Source organism: Amia ocellicauda, chromosome 4, assembly GCF_036373705.1.
Source record: "Amia ocellicauda isolate fAmiCal2 chromosome 4, fAmiCal2.hap1, whole genome shotgun sequence".
Lineage (NCBI taxonomy): Eukaryota > Metazoa > Chordata > Actinopteri > Amiiformes > Amiidae > Amia > Amia ocellicauda.
The window spans coordinates 45855410-45878738 of record NC_089853.1 but is presented as its reverse complement, the minus strand read 5'-3'; the positions used below and the strand labels follow the sequence as shown (position 1 = coordinate 45878738).

General features: G+C 42.1%; 1 protein-coding gene across 3 annotated transcripts; it reads left to right on the top strand.

Moving 5' to 3' along the window:
- The first annotated feature begins 2173 nt into the window (after window positions 1-2173).
- cass4 (Cas scaffold protein family member 4) lies at window positions 2174-22622 on the top strand. Of its 3 annotated transcripts, none has more exons than XM_066702535.1 (7): window positions 2174-2381; window positions 14972-15415; window positions 17587-17727; window positions 18280-18381; window positions 18926-20245; window positions 20509-20595; window positions 20954-22622. In XM_066702535.1, exons 1-7 carry the CDS (start codon window positions 2376-2378, stop codon window positions 21329-21331), a joined length of 2478 nt encoding a protein of 825 aa, XP_066558632.1. In that variant the 5' UTR covers window positions 2174-2375; the 3' UTR covers window positions 21332-22622. The 3 variants fall into 3 exon arrangements, with proteins under 3 accessions (XP_066558632.1, XP_066558630.1, XP_066558631.1); XM_066702533.1 differs by lacking the exon at window positions 2174-2381 and adding an exon at window positions 10422-11544; XM_066702534.1 differs by lacking the exon at window positions 2174-2381 and adding an exon at window positions 10423-11544 and having other exon boundaries at window positions 17587-17697.
- The last annotated feature ends 707 nt before the right edge of the window (window positions 22623-23329 follow it).

The following is a 23329-nucleotide window of genomic DNA, read 5'->3' as shown; positions in this document are numbered from 1 at the left end:
AGGTCTACTGCAGGTGACCATGTGAAGTGGTGTATCTGTATTGGACTCGGAAGAGCAGTATTTATTTCTTTGTTTAAATTGGTATTTTAAAATACATATCCTCTTTTTATGGTTTTCCCCTTTGATGGAGTGGATAGGTTCCCTATAATTAATGACTCAAAAAGCATCTTACCAATGGGGGAATTCCTATCATCTAATGCTACATGCTCCCTATATGTACAGTCTAGAGAATATCCTGTTGTTATTTTTAGAAATAGCCAAATGTGTCTGTAACCTGTGTAATATGTGTCCATGTAGCATAGGGTTGTATGGAAACCAATATTTATCTATATCTTTCTGTCCAATGTATAAAAAATACGTGTGCTTATTATAATAGCTATCCTATTCCATAGGAGTCTGTTTAACATCTGTCTGCCCTTGCCAACACTCAATCATTCAATCCATAGGGAGTTGCATCAAAATATTAGTCCAGACCCGTTGACTTGTCATCTTTAGTGCTCTTTCCACGCAGTTTATTCTAAGGTACTGAACTACTCTGTAGCCTAGGATCTGCTGCCCAGGTGAGGGGCACAGTGGTCAGCTTATTCAGAAGTTCCATAAAACCGTCCGCTCTGGGCAACAGAACCTCTTTCCCCATTGTGTGTGTGTGTGTTAATGTCAAGCATTATATAGCCAGGTGTGCTTAATCAAAGAAAGAATGTTTATTAGCCTCAAACATGCAATAAAAATCCCACTCCAGGCCCGTCAGGCAGACCTCAAAAGCGGTTGTTTAATATAACATTCATTTAGGACGTTTTGTCTAGCACCTTTAATTTAGGCCCTTAAGCAAGAAATACGTGGCCTACTGTAGGATTGCGCCCCAATGCCAGCCTGCAAAAGCATGGCACACACTCCGCTAGAAGCTTGGGAAAGTAGTGAGAGTTCTCCATTTTATGAAATTGAACACCAAATCAACAAGGAAATTTGAGTAATCTACCCACCAATGTAGCCTGCACTCCAAAAGAACAATGATTTTGAAGTCAGAAAGTAATTTGGTAAAGTACTGTATTTCAGGCATGGTATACACTTTTATGTATTATTAAATGTTTTAACTAGCGTGTAGGTTTTTTGAAAACTGAAAATGTCTTGCTGTAGAGAACACCATCGAGCATTCTTAACTCCATTCAGAATAACACCCAGCATCCCTCTGTTGGATGCAACACTGTGTTTAATCCTCATTTCAAAATGTTTCTATGCAGTACATTTCCGGGAATAGGGAAGCCTGCAAATCATCTCAAATTTTGCAGTGAGTGCTGCTGAATAAGAGTGGCAAAGACACAGAAACCAACATGGGAATTTGCAGTGGAAACCGTGTGGGGGAAACTCAAATAGTTTTGTAGTTTCTGTAGTAAAACATGGAAGTGGTTAAGTGATTACTGAAGTGCTTCGCAAAAGGATTTAGAGTTGTTAAATCTCCTGAGAAAGGTAGTACATTTTCATTCCAAGTTACTCCCTTTAAAAATAATGCCAAGTCTCTATGTCTATGTACATTAATATCATTTAAATATAGGAACCAGTGGAAAGTTCAGGTAGAGTATTACCAATGCCATCATTAACAGATAAAATCGCTTTCTTATTTAGCACAGTTTCTCACTGACACGGGGTCACTGTCAGTACAGGACCTCCAATCGTCTTCTCTCAGGGGGTCAACTCTGATTGCTCTATTTCATCCTGCCCTGCTTTGCCGTTGCCTCAGTAACAAAGACCAGAGCCTTGAGCATTCTTGCCCTGCAGATATGCTACCTAAATAAATCCCAGCGATGAGAAAAAAACGTACAACTAAGTCCACAACACAGAGGTAAAACAAGAAGTAAAACTCTGCTTAGAATTCTATTACTTTTGAGACTGAAAAACAAGTTCCTTAAAAGAAACATCCACAAGCAGTGTCGTGGAAATAGTGAACAGCAGTATTCGTAAATGTATATATTTAAAGTCAGTACTGTAAGAAGGAAATGTTTGTGAATGCAGGGGTGGGAGAGAGGGCAACGGAAGAAGAGAGAGTTGGTGGAGGAATGGGGGAGTGGAGGCTTAAATGGCCAGCCAATCAGAATGAAGGGAAATGAACTTATCCTTAATGTATTCATTTGTGCCCCACCTCCGTTTGTAAACTGCTCAGTCTCAGTGACAACTAGACAATATGTGAGAGAGTTTGTGTGAGAGAGGGAGAGCGGCAGACCTAGGCTAAGGCTTGTTTTGTGGTTGAATTCTTCAGTTGCTGTCAGTCATGGTAGAGACGGCCAGGAGCTTGCAGGCGACACTGAGAGATTGATACCAGGAGCTGTGCTGGAGGCGCTGTATTCCTGTATGTGGAGACTGAAGACTGGTAGCTTTTGGAAATGGAGGTGGGTGAGACCCTTATTCTTAATTGGGAAGCAGTCTTAGATAGCAGCAGATCATGCTAAAGTTAGGTTCTGCTCCTGTGATATGTTTGTGAAGCTGGGGCTGTTTGTCTTGATTTGAATATCATGCAGAAGTTCTGTGGTGATTGTGGAGTGTTGTAGCAAATTAGTCATTAATCTGTCCAATAATAACTCACCAGCTAGCCAGTTTTAGCCAAATTTGGCATCTGCAGTGTCAGCTAAAATACCAAACACCCCACTACAGACACACACAGACCCCCCCACACCTTCCCTCAGCCTGTTTGCTCTGTAACTTGATAGTACTAAAGAAAAAAGAGCTGAGAATGGACCTTTAAGACCTTAATGTTTATTAGTGTGATTGTGAGTGTTTCTGGACATCCCACATTGAAAGAATGCCTTTTAGGAGTGATTTGTTTTACTGGAGAATTAGAAGACAAGTTCTTGCTTTTTTTCCCAGTTTAAGAACTGAGCATTTTTTTAAGTGTAAAAGAGTGGATTGAGAAGTCTCCATCACTGAGATTCAATCTAAAAAGCCATGCAAGCATATGTATGTATTGAAAGTCATGCATTTAAGACTGGAACTGGCTCTTACTGTCTCTCACAAGCTCACTGAGACACACTGTAGTGGAAACATAAAATCATTGCAATGCCAAATAGAATGGATTCATATTTATGTGAAACTTGACCAAAGTGTTATATTGAGCCATGTGGCTGAGTGTTCACATCACTCAGTCCAGACACGAAGCCTTAGTGACTCAGTGACCTGGTTAGAGGTGCTCGCTGTGGTCCAGGTATCTTGACATTTATACCTGGAGGAAACCTACATTTCTTGAAGAATATTACAAACCTGGGGCACAAGATTTAGTATTATTTTGATTATTTACTGTATTATTCTACCAGAAACCTCTTTGGCAACTGGCTGTGGTTACTTACCTTTGGGAAGCAATGTTGAGATGTTTCCAGTTTCCATGCAACTGGTTTAGCATCAATGCTGCAGCGAATGAGAGTGAGCAAAGCCCAAAAATCTGTTTAAATGAAGGAATATCTCTTATAAATCTAATCATTTTGCCTCTTATATCCAGCAGTTGTGACAGATTGAGAGGGCTTGACTTTATGCTATGCCTTTCTCTCAGTTAACCTCATTAATCACTCATGTTTGTTGGCCAGGGATGGTTGTTATCCTCAGCTGGGGCAGACTTGTCATGCTGCTTTTTCTCAGCAGATTTGATAATGCTGGAATTTATGTGAAATCTGGGGAAAGTAACGTCCAACACAGCTGCTACTATGTGGTGTGAAACTGTCTTGAGTAAATGCTTAATCTATCTCTATCGCTATCTATCTGTCTGCCTGTCTGTCTATATATCTACAGTGAGGAAAAAAGTATTTGATCCCCTGCTGATTTTGTACATTTGCCCACTGACAAAGAAATGATCAGTCTATTATTTTAATGGTAGGTGTATTTTAACAGTGAGAGACCGAATAACAACAACAAAATCCAGAAAAAAACGCATTTCAAAAAAGTTATACATTGATTTGCATGTTAATGAGGGAAATAAGTATTTGACCCCTTCGACTTAGTACTTGGTGGCAAAACCCTTGTTGGCAATCACAGAGGTCAGACGTTTCTTGTAGTTGTCCACCAGGTTTGCACACATCTCAGGAGGGATTTTGTCCCACTCCTCTTTGCAGATCCTCTCCAAGTCATTAAGGTTTCGAGGCTGACGTTTGGCAACTCGAACCTTCAGCTCCCTCCACAGATTTTCTATGGGATTAAGGTCTGGAGACTGGCTAGGCCACTCCAGGACCTTAATGTGCTTCTTCTTGAGCCACTCCTTTGTTGCCTTGGCTGTTTATTTTGGGTCATTGTCATGCTGGAATACCCATCCACGACCCATTTTCAATGCCCTGGCTGAGGGAAGGAGGTTCTCACCCAAGATTTGACGGTACATGGCCCCGTCCATCGTCCCTTTGATGCGGTGCAGTTGTCCTGTCCCCTTAGCAGAAAAACACCCCAAAGCATAATGTTTCCACCTCCATGTTTGATGGTGGGGATGGTGTTCTTGGGGTCATTCCAGCTCCTCCAAACACGGCGAGTTGAGTTGATGCCAAAGAGCTCGATTTTGGTCTCATCTGACCACAACACTTTCACCCAGTTCTCCTCTGAATCATTCTGATGTTCATTGGGAAACTTCAGACGGGCCTGTACATGTGCTTTCTTGAGCAGGGGGACCTTGTGGGCGCTGCAGGATCTCAGTCCTTCACGGCGTAGTGTGTTACCAATTGTTTTCTTGGTGACTATGGTCCCAGCTGCCTTGAGATCATTAACAAGATCCTCCCGTGTAGTTCTGGGCTGATTCCTCACCGTTCTCATGATCATTGAAACTCCACGAGGTGAGATCTTGCATGGAGCCCCAGACCGAGGGAGACTGACAGTTATTTTGTGTTTCTTCCATTTGCCAATAATCGCACCAACTGTTGTCACCTTCTCACCAAGCTGCTTGGCGATGGTCTTGTAGCCCATTCCAGCCTTGTGTAGGTCTACAATCTTGTCCCTGACATCCTTGGACAGCTCTTTGGTCTTGGCCATGGTGGAGAGTTTGGAATCTGACTGATTGATTGCTTCTGTGGACAGGTGTCTTTTATACAGGTAACAAGCTGAGATTAGGAGCACTCCCTTTAAGAGAGTGCTCCTAATCTCAGCTCGTTACCTGTATAAAAGACACCTGGGAGCCAGAAATCTTGCTGATTGATAGGGGATCAAATACTTATTTCCCTCATTAACATGCAAATCAATTTATAACTTTTTTGAAATGCGTTTTTCTGGATTTTGTTGTTATTATTCTGTCTCTCACTGTTAAAATACACCTACCATTAAAATTATAGACTGATAATTTCTTTGTCAGTGGGCAAACGTACAATATCAGCAGGGGATCAAATACTTTTTTCCCTCACTGTATCTGCCTATATAAAGCATCTATTTATTTATTTTCATCTTATATTGTTTGATTTAGTGTAGCATTGTTATTAAAAAAATTAAAAAGTTCAATTTCTGTTTTCAGTGTTTGTTTCTGAGTCCATCATAGTGGCATTGCGGGCACAGATTCTACTTTAAAAATAATGTGTTTTGAATGTAAAACACCTGTGTCTGACCGCCATTTAAAATGTAGGGCAACACTTGGTTAAATGTAATCAGGGACTTCGTTAGCTGTGCAAAATGAAAAAAAGATTGTATAAGAAAAGCTTAATTTAGGAAAGAAATAGAACTCTGTAACCTTGTCTGATTTTAACAGCATCTTTCTGTCAGACCTTCTATCTTGTATCTACATCCTTAAGGAGTTCATGGCGGGGAATTCCAATATATGTTAGTCTCCACACCGAAAAAGTTTCTGCATTTTGCTTCCCTCTTTTCTTGTAAACATTTACACACATCACTTGAGATTATCTGAGAAATCAGTGTAGCTTTGCAAGATATGTATATCTTGTTCAATCTTGTTCTATAACTTGTTCAACTTGCATTGAAATGAATGTGTTTTTAGGTTTTTATATATGTGCAGCAATTGTGGAACACAGTGTAGTTAAATAATCTTTCCATGTTTAAGAACGGGAAGTGAAAGTTTGCCCCCGGTGTACAGAAAGGCATCAGTCCACAGTAGTTGGAGGCTGTTGCTGAAATGTAACATTCAAGTCATCCAATCAAGCATCCCCACCCTCCCTTCTTCAATACTGTGTGCTCTGAGTCAACACTGCCTATCAGTCAGTCTGCCTTTCCTGAATGTGTGGTCCCACAGTATTAATCACAAACAATCATCACAACAGCCATTTCTCTTAAACTAGCTTCATGCAACTCCATTAAAAGACTCCAAAGATGATCATTCAATTCTCTGGTGGATGTTTCAAACAGGTAGAGAGCACTAGTGTGAAAGTCCACAAGAAGTTTGAACATCTACTTGGAGAGAAAGCAAGGTGGGCAGGTAAAGGACAGCTAGTGCAGGTTCCATCGGAAGTGCACAAAGCAGGTTAAATAGCCCAGCACAGTGGCGACAATAGACGACAATGGTGCTGCTCTGCATGCAAATAACCACAGGAAAGGTTAGCTCTGTTGGTAAAAACCACAGAGCAAAAAAAGCAGAAGGCAATGGTTAGGCCGGAAGTCTGCTCTAAAATAGGAGCAGGGGGTGAACCAGCGATAAGCCACTGAATTATGCTGCTCGAACTGCTCTGAGACTGAGCACTCGAAGTTCACTTGGCCTACCTATGCCATGCTGAGTGACTAGTACCAGCCCATCGGAAACCGAGCAGCCTTTTTGCTCTCCTGCTCTGCTCTCATATTAATCTGTTTTTCGATAATATTGGTATCATTGAATAATCTGGATTTTGAATGATTGCAGGATGACTTTCAGCTTGATGTATTTAGCATTGGTCTTAGCATAAAATTTGACTGAGTGGGAAATGTATAAAGTTTGCTAGTGAAAAAAATAAATGTATATAACAAAATATAGTTCCTCTCACAGTGACCATATTAGCCAGTAACATATTATGGGTTTGTATTCCCACTAAATAAATTTAAATTATTGCCAAAAAATGACTGTATCAGACGCACTAGTAAGCCCTCTATGATTAGCCTCCCTCTGGTATGTATTTTTATGGGCAAGTGAATGGTCAATTTTGCAAAATACATTGTCTTTTTTTCTCTAAGCCCTGAGAATGTTGTGTTTCAGTTGTTTTATGTAATTTGCCATTAGATATCAGAGGCAGCCTATAATCAAATAAATAGAGCAGGACAGGACATCCCAAGGCGGAAGTCAGGGAGGCTATGTCAAAACTAGGTCTTTTATATAGTTTTATAGTTTTATATAATATATACATGTATATTATTTTTAATTTGTTGATTTATGTTTGCATTTCCTTTATGATGTGCTGCGCTGACTCCGTTGAAGAAAGCGTTGGGAAAAACTCTTGTAGAGATGTCCTCCTGCTGTTTTATTTCAGCTTGTGCTTTATACACTTTGGGGCAAAGCTGAAGTGAGGAGAATTGAGTTTCACTGCTACAGGAGAGCTTCTTGACAGGAAATATCACTGGAGAACCTCTTGGTTATAGAGCAGTCAATGACCCTTGACCTTAGAGTCCATTAGAAGGTATGAAACATGTTGAAGCTCACAGCCCTTGAGTTCTCAAACAAATACAAAACTCCTGCGCTGGGGATCTGGCCTTTGGACCGTAGCAGGTTTGTCCTTTGGTGTGGGCTGTGTAGTTGGGGCCAGAATGAATATTTCCCATACCTGCTGGGATTTCGACCTGCTGATCTAATGACCTCCTGCTGGTAACACACAGAAAGGTTTGCAGCTCTTTAAAGATAACTTGGAGACGCCTTATCCCTCTGTAAACATACCACAGTGACTCACACATCCAATATACCCTGGGTAAGACAAGCTAGGAGGTGGGTACAAATCTGGGACTTCAAATGCTTCCATTACCATTACCTGCCCAGATCTCAAGACCTCCTGCTACTGAGACTAATAAGTTTTGTTGTCTTGACAGTGTTGTTGTAGATGCAGATTTTTCTGGAGAGCAGGAGTCTACTTAATATAACACTCACCCCATCCACCTCTCCCCTAATGATGTTCTCCCTCCTGATCAAATGACTGCTGTCTTTTATTAGAATACAATGTTTGTCACGTTAAATAACTACCACAAAAGCAGAATTTGGCGAGTGCGACATGCGGTGCCGGAAAGGGGGGTGTGGTTTTGGAAGCCTTCTTGCTTGTGACACTAGTCTCTTCCTCACCACTGCAGTTGACACTTCTGTATGGACTTCTGAATTTCATACAAATCTATGTAGATGGTAAACATGTGGAATTGGAAATTAAAACAACCAATTTGGGGGAGGGTATAAAAACAAATATTTAAAGTTTAATTTCATTTCATAAGCTGTTGGTGGATGTGAAAATAACCACAGAAGACCACATTTTAGAGATGAACACAAAACATTTCATAGATATATATACAGACATGTGGCAAATTAAAGGAAAAACCTGAATAAATATGTGGAGGAACATAACGAATGCAGATGTCTCCAATCAGGTGTACTGCATGATACAATTAAGCAATTAACATCCGATCATGCTCTGTGGCATGTATAAAAATGCTGAGCAGGCCTCAATTTTGGATTAAGATGGCAGTGCATTAACCCCTCATTACAAAGACAAATGCACAATTGAGAGTTCAGTGGTGCTAAAACCATAGGCACTGGTCAGAGATGTGGAAGAAAGTTATAAGGTCATATGAGTCATCCTTCACCATATTCTCGACAAGTGTGACGTACACCAAGAGAATGGTACAGGCCTGACTGCTTAACCCCTACAGTGAGGGGGTCCGGAGGCTCTGTTATGCTGTGGGGGGCATTTTCCTGGCATGGTTTGGGTCCACTTGTCCCCATAGAGGGAAGGGTCACTGCAAATCATTACAGAGTTATTCTGAGTGATCACCTTTATCCTATGGTGAAACATTTCTATCCTGATGGGAGTGGTCTCTTCCAGGATGACAATGCCCCCATCCACAGGGCACGAGGGTCACTGAATGGTGTGATGAGTATGAAAATGATGTGAATCATATGATATGGCCTTCGCAGTTACCAGATCTCAACCCAATTGATCACCTATGGCAGATTTTGGACTGACGTGTTAGACCGCGCTCTCCATCATCAAAACCTCAAATGAGGGAATATATTTTGGAAGAACGGTGTTCATCTCTCCAGTAGAGTCCAGAGACTCATGGAATCTATGCCAAGAGCATTGAAGCTGTGCTGTCGGCTCATAGTGGCCCAATACCTTACTTAGACACTTTTTCTTGATTTTTCCTTTAATTTGTCACCCAGATGTGTAACATATATATATATATATATATATATATATATATAATGTAAGCTCTACTTCAAGTCATATAAGTATATGTACAAACTAGGCTTAGATGAGCATGCTTTCTCTAGTCAAGTTAAGATTCTTTAACCCTCTGGACTTTAACCCACTAGTGTTGAACAGGAAATACCAGAGGCCTGTGGGTCAGTGTGTGTTTTAACTCAGCCTGACCCCAATTTGAGAAAAAGTTGAGAAGAGTGTTTTTGTGTCTGTGGGAAAGTCTTAGATTTGAGTTTTGGAGGTCATTGTAAACTTCCTGTTCTTGCACTGACTGCAGACGCACAACGGAATTTGTGGTGGCTGCACTTGGCAACGACCCTCCTCCGACCGATTAAATATTTATACGACTCCTCTCATCCCGTGTGAAAATATGCTGCATATGGTTAGCATGTCCGTTTTGCTGTTCCCATTCAACCAGGAATGAGGATTCTCAGGGCTTCTGCAGTGCATTTAAGGTTTTTAGATAAGTTTGCATGCTAATCATTACCCATGAGCTAAGATATCAACAGCAGCCAATTCCAAGATTGTCAGATCTAGTATTCCTTAAATAGTGTATTCATCTTTTGTTACATTTTTCTGTCTACAAGAAAGCAAATGACTGCAATATGACAAGAATTCAATAAATAAGATACACTGTGCTGAATTATGTGTTGTGGTGAAGACATCCAGATATCAACAATTACTGTCACACCCTCACCCAGTAATGCGCTGGATACATCATGTTTCTGACATCTGGAATTCAAAGTAAGGAAATATCACAGTCGAGGCCCCGTGTCAGTGTTTCTTTCTGGACCCAGGGACAACAGGATCACTGCTTCCTGACCGATGAGGGGCATTATGGCTGTCAAAGGGGGAGAGGTCAGTGTGATCTGTGAAAACAGATTCCCGCACTCTGCTCTTCGCAAAGTTGTTTATCACAGCTGTACTGTCAGCCCGTGTGTCAAGAGTGTGGCTTGCCACTTCATCTCTCGGCTCTCGTCTTAGATGGACTCATGTAAACGGGTGCAAAACCTGACCCTAAAGGAAATCAAAATTCGATTTTGGTTTGATGGCAGGATACACAGAGAAGAGGAGAGGAAGGGGAGAGTGAGGAGACAGCAGCTGTTTGAGACAGCTGTCAGACTGATTCAAACAGGCAGGCATGTGTAGGGACCTCAGAGCTCATGCAGCTGACCCCCACCCCCCCATACTGTACGCAGATACACACCAACCACAACACACGCACACACACACACAAAACCACACAAACCAAAACAAACACTATCAATTGATGAGTAGATTAATAATTAAACCACTTGTTATTTAATAATGATAATCCAATTGCATATATAAAAACCACCAGGCTACAAACCTACTCCTATCAAGTGTCTTTTATTTGTTTGTCTTTTCTCTAGGGTTTTACACTCATTGCTTCATATGTTTGGTCTATTGATGCTCGGAGTGGTTTGATTGCTTAAAGCATCTGAGCCACGACATTGTGTAAATGAATCTCAGTCCCCATGTGAAGCAGCTGATATTGTGAACGTTACAACACCATCCACTGAAGCAGTCTTGAGCCCTTCAGGGCTCAGTGAGCTCGGCCGAGGCTGCTCTACACAGTCTGTGGAAATTCCTTGCAGTGGTCTTTTTTGGTAGGGGGAGCCTCTGGTATCAAGCTGTGCTGGACTGAGGTGAGGTGAGGTGAGGTGTGGAGAAAACGAGAGGAGAGGAGAGGTGAGGTGTTTTACTGTAAATAGCCCCGAACTGGGCTTGTTTATCTGAGAAGAAAAAAAAAAAAGCAAGGGGCTCGGCCTGGATTAGGGCCGGGGTGTGGAATGTGCTGGAAAGCGGGGAGGATTGCGGGCCTGTGGCTGACAGCGTGCAGAGCCTGTGCTGCGAGGGCCCGGCCGGCCAGAGCCGCGACAGGTGCAGAAGGAGGGAGGGAGGCAGCCCGGTGAAAGGGCCCTTTGTTCCCGAGGATTCGCCCACAGGGTGAGGGCAGCTCCATGTAAGGCAGCGGCGGCGGCCCAAGGTTATCAGCAGGAGAGGCCTGTACCATCTCCTCATGGCTCTGTCCTGCAAAACAAACAAGACAGCTGAAGGCAGCGAGCAGAGCAGAGGGCAGAGCTCTCACTCAGGGCCAGCAAGAACAGACACTGGCCCCGGCCTCACGCTCCCTTGCAAAGCAGTCATGTTCAAGCCAGTGATGTGGGAAAGCTGGTTGGACTCGCTGTTCACCAAGAGGATCAAGGTAAATAGCCTAGATTGCTGACCCTGCTTGCCTGGTATAGATACCTGCTTCAGAGTCGATTGGACTGGGATGGAGATTGAGATGGGTGTTGGTAGGAGATATTGGTCTATAGCTTTGATTTATAGATTTCCCTGTCCTTTTTTGGTTTTGTACAGCGCAGTAACATAGAGGGCAAATGTCAAGAGGTCTTAGTCATGTGTATGTCATTTCCATGTTGCCGATAACATAATGAGTGGCTTCCTGGTGTTCTTGAGTGATACTCTGAAGCAATAGGAAAAAGAATGCGCAGGACTTATTAAAAGATCCTTGACGAGTGAATAATTGCTGTGTAATGTTGCTCTGTGAGGCACATTTAGAAACGGACAAATACGCTAGACAACCAGATGTGTGGAACAAGTTGTTTAATGCGTCACGTTTAAATGTCAATAGATCTCAATGCCTGTCTACTACCTAACGTGTCGGGTGGGTATAGGACTGTAAATCATGGAAAATTCCCCCCTTAATGGGGAGACCACCCACCTGCCAACATATTGACAATGGAGGAGAGGATGGGATATAGTCTTGCTTGTGTTTTTCAAATAATGTTCTCAAATGTCCATCTGTCATCTTTTTTGTGCATCGAGCTGAGTCTCTGTGCGTGCTGGCTCTCTGAACACATGGGTTGGGGATTTAAATTGGCGTGTGCAGGCAGTGTGGCACTTACACAGGCACTGTGTGTGTGTGTGTGTGTTTAAATGGCCAGGGAGACGGGTGTCCTTGTCTGGGGTCCACGCAGAGTTATGATATGCATGTGTTTCAATGTTTCTTGTGGTCACCTGTTGGGATAGATCCAAAATCAAATGCTAAACCATTCAGTTTTATCCACTGGGACTATGATTTGCACTTTACTGTTATGTAGAGGCTTGTGAGATACAAGTAAACTATTGGGTTAATTCTAGAAAGAGGAATTTGTATGTGCTATTGTTTAGTACAATCGGTGAGTGGTTTAGTATGTGCTGACAAATGTTTCTTCATATGACTTTCAAGCAATAATTGTACCCTAGGCATTTATTTGTGGCTTTGATTTGTATTTATTGCTTTTAATTCTTGCTGTTATTACTATTATCGGTTACACGGTTACAGTGCCATTTAATAAATTATTGGTAAATAGTTTATAAAACAGTTAGGATATATCAATAAACCTTTATAATATATGCTTTATCATTTATAATAAAGATTTGATACAAAATAGTATTTTGGCAGTTCCCCAAACATTTTTGTTTCAATAAATCATAAATCATATATTATAAAGGTTTACTGATCATTTATAAATTGAATTATGAATGGTTCCTACCACTTATATAAACTATTTGCCAATCATGTATTAATGACAGCATAATATAAAGATGTTATCCTATTATTTAACTCTGATGTTGCCTTAAAAATAGGGCTGTAAGAATTTGTTTGTTTGGCATTTGGACAGAAAAGCTGAATAGTACAGTTCTGTATCGATGTCAAAAGAATGTCAATAACTTAAATGCATCTTAAGCACAATGATTTGCCAGATCCAAAACATGCCACAGTAGTCACCCTTCCCCCAGACCCACCTGTTAATAAGCACTGTTATGCCAAGCTAATTTGGAAACTTCAGTGCTGCTATTAATGGGACAGACAAAGACTGACTGCAGCGAATGGTGGCCAATTTTGATCCTGGGCTGCAGCAGTCAGCGGAAATCCCCCTGCTGAGGACCTGGTCTCCAAAGGTTCATCTTAAAAAATCATCAGATCAAAAAAGAAGCAAATACGAGAAACTGATATATGTAATGCATAGAATAGATATTCTGTAGATCTTCCATAACTGCATATATATACATTTAGATTCCATGTATATTGAGTAAAAAAGTAAAAAAGAAAGGCAGATTATATAATCAAGACCATATGGATTACATGGTACATGCATCAGTGTCTTCAGTTTGTGAAAAGTATTGTTCTAATAAACTATAATAAAGGTTTGTCTTGTATTGGTGTTGTTGTTGTGTGTTGTTTTGTATTTCAAACAATGCAGGGCTCCTGGAGAGAGGGTACAGAATAAGAACAGAGCTCAAAGAATCAGGGCTTCTGGCTAAAGTTCATTTCTAGAGAACCTCACCCTTGTCCTTTATCTCTCGTTTATCATAATCATCTTGAATATAAATAATTGTAACAGGAAACCAAGAGCCAATACGTAGACTGGTGATGGGGAAATTATGTCTGCAATAGCAAAAGTGTATTGTGTGCTACAGTGGAGAAGAAACAGTAGTCCCAAGAGTGTGGTATTCGCAAAGAGTGGGCCTCCTTGTTAAACAGTCTTTATCCATCCTATTAGAAATAGCTCCAGAAGTCCAGGTTACAAGTATTCTTTCAGCACAACAGCCAAGCAGTGCCTAGCTACGCCTGCTCTTATTATCCTCAGCCAACAAAGCTTGCACTTGTCTCACTGAAAACCTCTTGTCTCAGAGAAGATCCAGGGAGACGATACAGCTGAGATCTATCACCCACTGACTCACTCTGAAACACACTGATGTATTCTTGAGTTGGCAGACCCACCCAACACACTCAGAAATACTGCAAATACACAGAAAGACCTGAAGGAAGGACTACAGAGAGATCATTTTGCTCATTTGTATATTTTGGAGGTTAAGTTACAAGCTTCACTAAATTAAACCCTGTCAGTTCCCTATGGAGGTGTGGCTGTAATCAACTGTTGTCCATACAGGGTTCCGTTTCTAAGCAGTCTGTAACAAATAAAACTTTCTGATTTAATTTAACAATTTGTTCAGTCGCACCAAACCTGTCAACATTAAATTTGAAATTGATGATACAAGGAATACCAGTACACTGAGACCCTTCAGGACCAAGGCTCAACCTGTGGCCTTACAGGGTTCCTAAATTAGCATCCTTAGTGTTGCATACAATTTTTAGTGAAGTATTTGATTACTAGAGAAACATAAGAGTAAGGGTGATGGGAAATGGATTATGAATATGGCACTCGATCTAGCAGAACTGTAGGTACATTTTCTAGGATGAAGGCATGCATCCACAGAATGTGCTGCATGTGGTTATGAACATTGGTGGTTGCTGTATAGTACAACAGGCAGGGCATCACACTTGTGTGTTTTTTCCAAGAACAGCCTTTGACTTGAGCAGTTAAGAAATAATTGTATTTATTTCCTTAACAGAAAAGCACTTCTGTATTTCTGAACGAGAGAATGAGAGAGCATGACTAATTACAATATCAGCTAATGACCCTAAAAAGCCATAGCAGTTTATCAGAGCACGCTAGACTTTTCACCACCGCTGGGGAATGAAAAGCATTGCCCAATAGTTGCACAAGGTCTTACATCATCACATGACTGTGGTGGCTCATAAGTCAGTGCTCTTATTCTGGAATGGTTTTCTTTATCTCCAGAACCTGCTGGCCAAGGCTCTCTACGACAACCTGGCGGAGTGTTCCGATGAGCTGGCGTTCCGCAAGGGGGACATCCTGACGGTGATCGAGCAGAATGTGACTGGCAGCCACGGCTGGTGGAAATGCTCCTTGCACGGGCAGCAGGGGCTCGCGCCGGCCAATCGCCTTTACCTCCTCTCTGCCTCGCAGGCCGAAGTCCTGTCCAGGGGCTCCGAGGTGGGCTGCTTAACCCTGTGCGCTGAAAAGCCACCCCCAGTAGACTCTCCTCGCAGCCGCAGCCCCCAGAACATCTACCAAATCCCCTCCATCCCCCGCCAGTCCCCAGGCCCAGCCTACGAGATCATGGACAACTTATACAAAGTGCCCTCCGTCCCCACCCCCCGAGGCCCCACTCCCTCACCCCGAAAAAAAGCTCCTGAGAGAACATCGGACTCCCCCAGCAAGGTTGGTCCCAATCCAAACCCTCTTCTCAATGGACTATGCTTGTTTACTATTCTACTACGCAGTCAAGTAAGAAAGGATGGTTTTAAACAAGTACAGAATAACAAACCAGCTTGACAGGCTGTTTTTACCCTTCTTATTATAATACACCGAAAGGTTAGTGTTCCCCTCATTCCCTCAGATACAGCCTGTGCCATAGCTGAGAGTTTGGCTAGACAGTGTGCTGGTTTGTGGTGACTGAGTGCAGCAGACAAGATGCTGCTTTGGGAAGTCCCTGCTGGTAAAAGTGTTTGCAGATGGGGGGCCAGGGGCTCTCTGTGGGGACAGGCATGCACTGCACATGCCTTTTATGACCCTGTAAAATTGGAGTTTAAAGACGGGGATCAAACACTGCTAACTGCAAATGGGTAAACAGGGCTGCTGTGGGCCAATGGGGAAGAGAGTGTGTGTGTGTGTGTGTGTGAGTGTGTGTTGGGAAAGGGGGGGGTGTTCTGCCTACATTATTAACCGCTTCCCCATCTTTCGGATGAAGAAACTCATTTCCCCTTTACAGTAGCTGTTGCACTCACAGCAGAGGGAGGGAGGTTGGTTCCCATTAGAGATTCCGGGTGAATTGGGTTAATTGTCAGAATCCGGACATATTGAGCGCTTATGGCATGTTGGGTTCTTGAACGGCAGCCAAAAGACAAACAACACAATGAAAAACTGAACCAAGTAGCTGTAAATCTTGGCGTCAACCTAGACACAAACAGCAAGGCATGGACACTGACGACCACAACAAACATAGGTTTGTGACATAGGTCCACATTTTAAAAAGCAATTTTCTCAGTTGTGTTTGAGATCCCTCACCTCCCTGGTGTAAATGGGGTCTAGATCAACATCCTTGCAGATAACTCTGATTCTTACCTCTCCTGGGAAGAGACTCCTTTATTTGCTGTTGAATTAATGTCCAGTGTTCACCCAGGGAGCCAGTTTCACTCATGCATTTGTTCTTAGCAGCATCGGGAGTTAGAATCGTGTGACTGAAACAATGGGAAAAGGGGCCTACTTCTCTCTTAACAACTCAGTTTCCTCAAACTCCCCTCTCCACCCACCCACCCACACACACACACCCACACACACAGACACAAACACAAACACACACACACACCCCAGTCTCAGACCCACACTCTCTTCCTCCTCAATCTTCTTGGCACTCACACAAAGAAGGGAATGGGTCTCAGTTGTAGTGAAAGAGTAATGATTTCACACTGCTGTGAATGGAAGGTAATGGATTTTTTCCTAGTGGCGGAGATAAGAGGGCATCTTTCAGTTGTAAAGTTGTGTGCTGATCTTAACACTGCCACCCAGCCATCTCCACAAGCATCACAGTTTGGAGTCCTCATAAGGCAAGAGTTTTATCTACATCTTCATTGGAAGGTGCAAATAAAACAATAACACCGTATAACAATTTTTTATATATTTTTTGTTCCTGGGTAGTAAGTGTTATTTCCTAATTGCTTATGCCTCAAAAGTATAGAAAATGGCTATTATTCCCCACAAACTTTGCTTTTGTGACCAGGACAGTGATATTTTGAAATTCACCTATTTCCAATGAGAAAACACATGAATTTGTATCTTTTCATTCACTTAAAGTCAGAAAAAAACAACATATGAATCCAAATTAACATGTATTTATACTAAACTAATACAAAAATGACTACAAAAGATTTAGAAGTATTTGCCCATTCTTCTTGGCAAATGGAGATCATTGGTGGATAACAATCAAAAGTCTTGTCACAGATTCTTGGTCCGGTCCGGAGGTTAATCTCTACAATATATTTTCAACATATAAAATTATTACATATAAAATGGATTACAGACCGAAATGTATTCCATATATGTTAAATATACAGAAAGGGGTCAATTTTTGTTCATGAAAAATACAGGAAATACATTTCCACTTATTTGTTCTGTATGGGAGTGTTTTCTTCTCTGGAATGTGTTTGATTACTTCGATTTAGGTCATCAATTGAGCACTTTCCTTCAAACAGTCATTAGCACTGTCAAGCACTGAAAGACATCAATTTGCAACTCAAACTGACTTTCTGTTGCTATTTTTTTCCGAAGTACAAAGCCACAATAGTGTATGTGATAGCAAAACTGACCTGGGCTTCCTCTTGCTCTCTGGGTAGGTGTGTCCCATTTCTGCAGGTGGGGCAGGTTGCAACTCCAGACTCCCCTTCAGCCCCAGCAAGGAGTTATATGATGTCCCCACCCTACAGCGCCGAGTCTCTCTCTTCACGGTCAGCCCTTGTGTGTCTGTGTGCTTCTCAGTGAGTCTCTCCCTGTGTGTGTGCATCCATGTGCAAATCTATGTCTGATTTACTTCCTGTGATGCTTGCCTGGTTGCCTGTGCATCTAACGACCCATGTGCTTTCATTGGTGGTTAAACCCCTTCCCTAAGTCTTGAAATCAGCAGAGAAATTGGTCTTCTGAAGCTGAGCTATTAAATTATATAACTTCAACTATATGATCTTTAAATTAACTTGCTGACGTGATAGTGTACCCTCATAATGTGAGTGCTTATACTGCAGTGCCTCAGAGCAAGGCAGTGAGGGTGGGGCACCTAATCTAAATTACGGAAACAAAAAGCAAGATGAATACTGCACCACCATATGATGGCTGCTTCCACTTTTAACTGTACCAGACGGCATGCACTATATAGGAACCAAATGGTGTGTTGCATTTGAGATGAAGGAAACTTTGCCAGCTGCCTAAATCTATGGATTTTAACCCAGCATTGATGGCTTCTGGTGTCCTTCAGAGGTGAATAGTTTGAAAGGATGCTGGATTAATTAACTTGGATGATCATTTGCAAATCATAGGTGTCAGATCCCCGGCCTTTGACCAGGAAGAATTCCTTGTTCACCCCTCCCTCTGAACTCCAGAAGAATACAGAGAAGGACAAGGACAGCACTCAGGAAAATGTGAGTAATAGAGCATCCCTCTCTCCATCTCTCTGTGCCCTAATCTGTACAGTTAAAATCAATATTTAAACCTTCAGTCAAACGTTCTGTTTCACATTCTCACTCTAGGGCTTAGTAGTAATAAGATTAATTCTGCATTAACATCTCAAATCTAATAGTATGCGTTTGAACTTTCTAACCACCATTTTATTTGAGGTTACTAAGAAAGGACACACTGAGAGAAAGAGAGTATTATTTCTCAATATCTTCATATCACTTAAAGACCATTATAGGCCTACAACCCATTTTAGACAATAATAATGATCTGGAGAAATGATACTTACTTCTAATCCTTTGATGTCCATACAAAAAACGTTTTAGTTCCTTGTGAGCTCTTAATGACTTAATTTACATCATAATGTCCACTGTTAAGCTACTGCATAGTATAAATTCTATAAAAACAGCAGGAGAGTGACTCTCCAGAACTAGGAGTGATAATTACTAATCCAAAGATGCTGCAGTGATTGAATGATGCACTGTGTCTTGGTCCTGCTCTCTCTTGCAGGTCTATGCTGTCCCTCCCTCGATTTGCCAGGATCCTAGTTATGACATTCCCGTCCCATCTGCGACTGAGGCCCAGAAGAGACTGGCAGGGGGATACAGCACACTCCCCAACCCGCGGAAGTCAGACTGGATCTACGATGTCCCTGTTTCCCCGGAGAAGCAACCATGGGAGCAGGGATCCCCTGGCATGCTGCCCTCTCAGGGTGCAGGGGGCGGGGCAGTGAGGCAGCTTTTCTATGACACTCTGCCCGCGCGCATTGGGCCTCTGCAGAACCCCGAGCTGGCCCACTCCCTATACGACATCCCCAATCCCCACCCAGGCTGCAGGCCCAGCCCCGGGGATGGGATGCCCTTGAACTCAGAGCCTGCCCTGTCACAGAAGAAACTCAATCCCAGCTGCCCCAGAGACCCCCAGCGCGGCCACATGCCCATGCACCGTAGAGGAATAGCCGACGCCAAGTACGACCTGCCCCGGGGGGCCCCACTAAGAGAGGGGCTCGGGGCTGTGGCACATCCTCTGTACGATGTGCCCGCTCCCAGGGATGCTCTTGCGCCAGATGGGGAAGAGGAGGGCGAGGAGAAGGAGGCAGTATCGTGCCAGTTGGCGAAAGACAGTCAGCGCAGCAGTACGGCCTCCACTTGCTCCACGTCTTCCAGCTCCTCTGCCAGCTCCTGTGATTCCCTCACACTGAGCTCCCCATCACCGGAGCCCCTGCGGGAAGTGACTCTCACCCAGGAGGAGGCAAGCAAGCATCTGGCAGAGCTTCAGGAGGCAGTGTGCCAGACGGTGCCCCGTCTCATGGTGTTCGTGAGCAGCCGCTGGAGGAGCAAGGAGCACCTGGGCGTCCACCTGGCCGAGATCAGGATGGCGGCAGAGGAAATCGCCGACTCTATCACCCATTTCCTGAGCTTTGCCGCAGACGTGAGGGGCAACGCCAGGCGGCTGACCGATGCCAACCTCCAAGCGCGGCTCCAAAAGCAGCTGGCCATTGTCGCCGATTCTGGGCTCATCCTGCGGCAGGCCGTGGCGCAGCTGACCCAGGACGGTTGGCAGCTGGATGCCCTGGCCCAGGACCCCTGCCAGGCCCCGCCACCCGACCAGCTGGACCGCTTTGTGATGGTGGCCCGCACGGTGCCCGAGGATGTCCGGCGGCTCGTCTCTATCCTCAACGCCAATGGCAAACTGCTCTTCAGGGCTGCGCAGAAAGAGGCCGAGGTGCCTGAAGGCAGGTGCCAGTCAGAGACTAAGATGAAGTGCGCGCTGGGAAATAAAGAGGCCGGGGATTCGGGGGGAGAAGACAGTGACTATGTGCAGCTGCAGGTGATTGAAGCCCTCATTTTCTGCCAGACAATTCTTCTTTTAATAGTCTGTGTATCCTTACTATACTGAGGGTGTGTGAAATGTGGGAGAAATCTAAGTCTAAAACAAATTTCTGTTTCCAGTATGAACTTTTATTCATGTTTTTCATAAACTACTATTTCATTTTTCTGATATATTATTAAAAAAAAATAAAAAAATTACTAGCTACTGAAAATGTGGATAGCCATGTGGATATGAAGCTGATTAGCATTGTTTCATTTCAGAGGAAAGAAGAGTTTGAACAGCAGCAGAAGACTCTTCAGGAGAACAGGCGATTAAAGTTCGGTGTCCGAAGTGCCTCTGAGCAACAGGTAGAGCCCCCAGAAATTAAAATAGAATCAACACACCAACATACAGGAAGCTGATATATGCAAATTCCGTTTCAGACCCTTTAAAACATATTATACCCCGCCCTCTAGTGGCCAAACATTGGCGGCAGTCTTCCCTGTGTTTTCAGAAAATGGTACTTCAAAAAGGAGGAGGGTGACAAAATCAGCTAGATCAGAAGAAAATAAAAGGCAAAGTTTTTTTAAACAGTCATCTCCCTGATCAACCATATTTGTAAATACAAGACCACCCAAAAGGCCTGCCTGTCTGACAGTGTTTGCTGTGCATAAAATTACATTTGCACAAATAAATATGTTTTTGCTTTGCTTCCCAACCCCCCAGGTGGACAAGAAGAGGAAGCCAGTATCCTGGGAGCACTGCCGGCTGTACTTTGGGGCTCTGCAGAGAGCCATTGGTGCATTCGTGAAAAGTGTGGTAGAGAACCAGCCGCCTGAGGTCTTTATCGGCCACAGTAAGCTGGTGATCATGGTGGGCCAGAGACTGGTGGACACCCTGTGTCGGGAGGCCCATAGTGGACAGGACAGCCAAGACCTGCTGTGCAAGAGCAGCCACCTGTGTGCCCTGCTCAAGCAGCTGGCTGTGGCTACCAAGAAGGCCGCGCTGCATTTCCCAGAGACCGCGGCCCTGCAGGAGGTGGAGGACTTTGCCAAGCAGCTGGCCCAGAGGGCACAACACTTTCGCACAACGCTGGACCTCTGAAATGCCTCCCGATCTCACAATGGCTTTTCGGCTACGGTGCAGGATCTAACATCTCTCTTCCTGTCTCCCTCTCTCTCTATTCACTGATTTTGTGAACATGACACACCAGACAATAACTTCCGTAAAGACAATATCCACATTCTCACCGTTAGTGTGATCCTTAACTTCATATGGTAGCAACTCTGTATAATTATTAATATTATAATTCCTATTGTGTTAAAACATGTAAAAGGGTCTCTGCTACTTATGTTTCTTGCTTTAGTACAAAGATAAGTGAACATATTGCAACAGAGCCAAACTCTTCCATTGACAACCTGAGCTGAGGACACAGAAAACAATATATGTATACCGTAGATAAGGAAATATATATTTTTTTGTACAGCAGATTTAAAAAGGGGACTGATTTGATGAACTTTTCTAATTGTTTTGTGTGCTTTTTATTTTCAATTCTCCTCAATAGTGTATATTATATAATTAGAGACTGGGAACACAGAACGAACTCTAATTCAACTCCTTTACTTTATGTGTTTGTATGTATGTATCTGAAACATCATTATATTAGTTTAATAAATATGGACATCCTTTGTAAAACTTTTAACATTTTAGAGATTAATAAAATATTAAATGTGATTTTAACGTAAGACACAGAATTATCATAGTACGATCTAACATTTAAAGTGTTTTCAGCAGATCCATAGTTTGGTGTTAGTAAATCTATAATTTCTGACTAAGAGAATGATAAAGTATCCAAACAGATTCTATTCTTTGTTTTTCTGTGGTTGTTTTATTTTTTTAATTATGTATTAGTTTTTTCTTTTTTTTTCTTTTGTTCTTATTTTTTTCAGTTTTATTTTGTTTCCATGATTTTTCTATACTTTTTTTAATAAGTTTGTCTATTCTGTTTTGGTTTTAATTTTATTTTCTTCTGTTCTCCATCAAGAAACACAACTTTATCGTAAATTACTTCTACTCCACACATGTCAACGGACTTGAAACAAATCTTCACAAATATTACTGATAATTGAGTAATATTGCTTTTATTTCAGCTGTGAATACACTCAAATACAAAAATACTTGTAAAGGTGGACCAGTCATATTTTTCATTTTTATGTTTTCAATGTAATATTTGCTACAGTAAATTACCAAGGTTTATGTTTCTATATAAATCTGTTATTATTTATTTAGCCCCATCATCTTCCTGTTCACCATTCTCTTCAATCTTCATTCCATATGTGCTACTAAGTATTGTGGTGTTAGTCTTTTTCATTTTCTAATAAAAACTTCGAAAATATGTTGATTAGTAGTAGTAGTAGAGGAAGAGGTAGAGATGTTGAAATAGGTTTCTTTAAAATTAAATGAATAATAGAAAAAGTATACAAGAAAAAAGAGCAGAACCTAATTTGTACAAAGTCTGAATCCTGATATTAAATTCCTTCAGTTACCACAAGGAGGTGTTCCAACTTCAAATTTGGGTTACACTTTCATATAGAAAAGTACTGTATGCCAAACAACACACACACACACACACACACAGATCATTTTGAAAAATTTAAGCTGCAATCACTAAAATAAGCTTTTTATTTGGGGATTTTTATATTTATTATATTTCTCAGCAGACACCTTCATCCAGGGTGTCTTATAATTGTTGCAATATAGCTAAATTCTAAATGTAACTATACTCATGTACAATTACTTATAACACTTCATCATGAAGTGTGCAATGCATGCTTGTGTATCAACACTTTTTTTTATCAGAATAGGACGGCTATACCAATCCATTTATTTTAATTAAAAATGTATGTTTACAAGTATTATTTATGTATTGAATGATTTGGTGGCCTAGCATTTTGTGAAATCTCCTTTCTGTTGAAAAAAAAAAAAGTTCAAGCTTTAAAACAACACCCTGGAGGTGGCACCACCGAGCTATCTATTTGTTTGAATCCTCCAAACTATGATAACTAATGATACAATTGTTTTAGTGACCATTCAGCTGTAGTA

What these genes read in the sequence shown, in the direction of transcription:
- cass4 (XM_066702533.1), top strand. Translation starts at nt 11,359, where the DNA reads ATGGCTCTGTCCTGCAAAACAAACAAGACAGCTGAAGGCAGCGAGCAG. An exon ending in TGTTCACCAAGAGGATCAAG is followed by an intron (nt 11,545 to 14,971) that starts GTAAATAGCCTA and finishes CTTTATCTCCAG; the next exon opens with AACCTGCTGGCCAAGGCTCT. An exon ending in AGGACAGCACTCAGGAAAAT is followed by an intron (nt 18,382 to 18,925) that starts GTGAGTAATAGA and finishes TCTCTCTTGCAG; the next exon opens with GTCTATGCTGTCCCTCCCTC.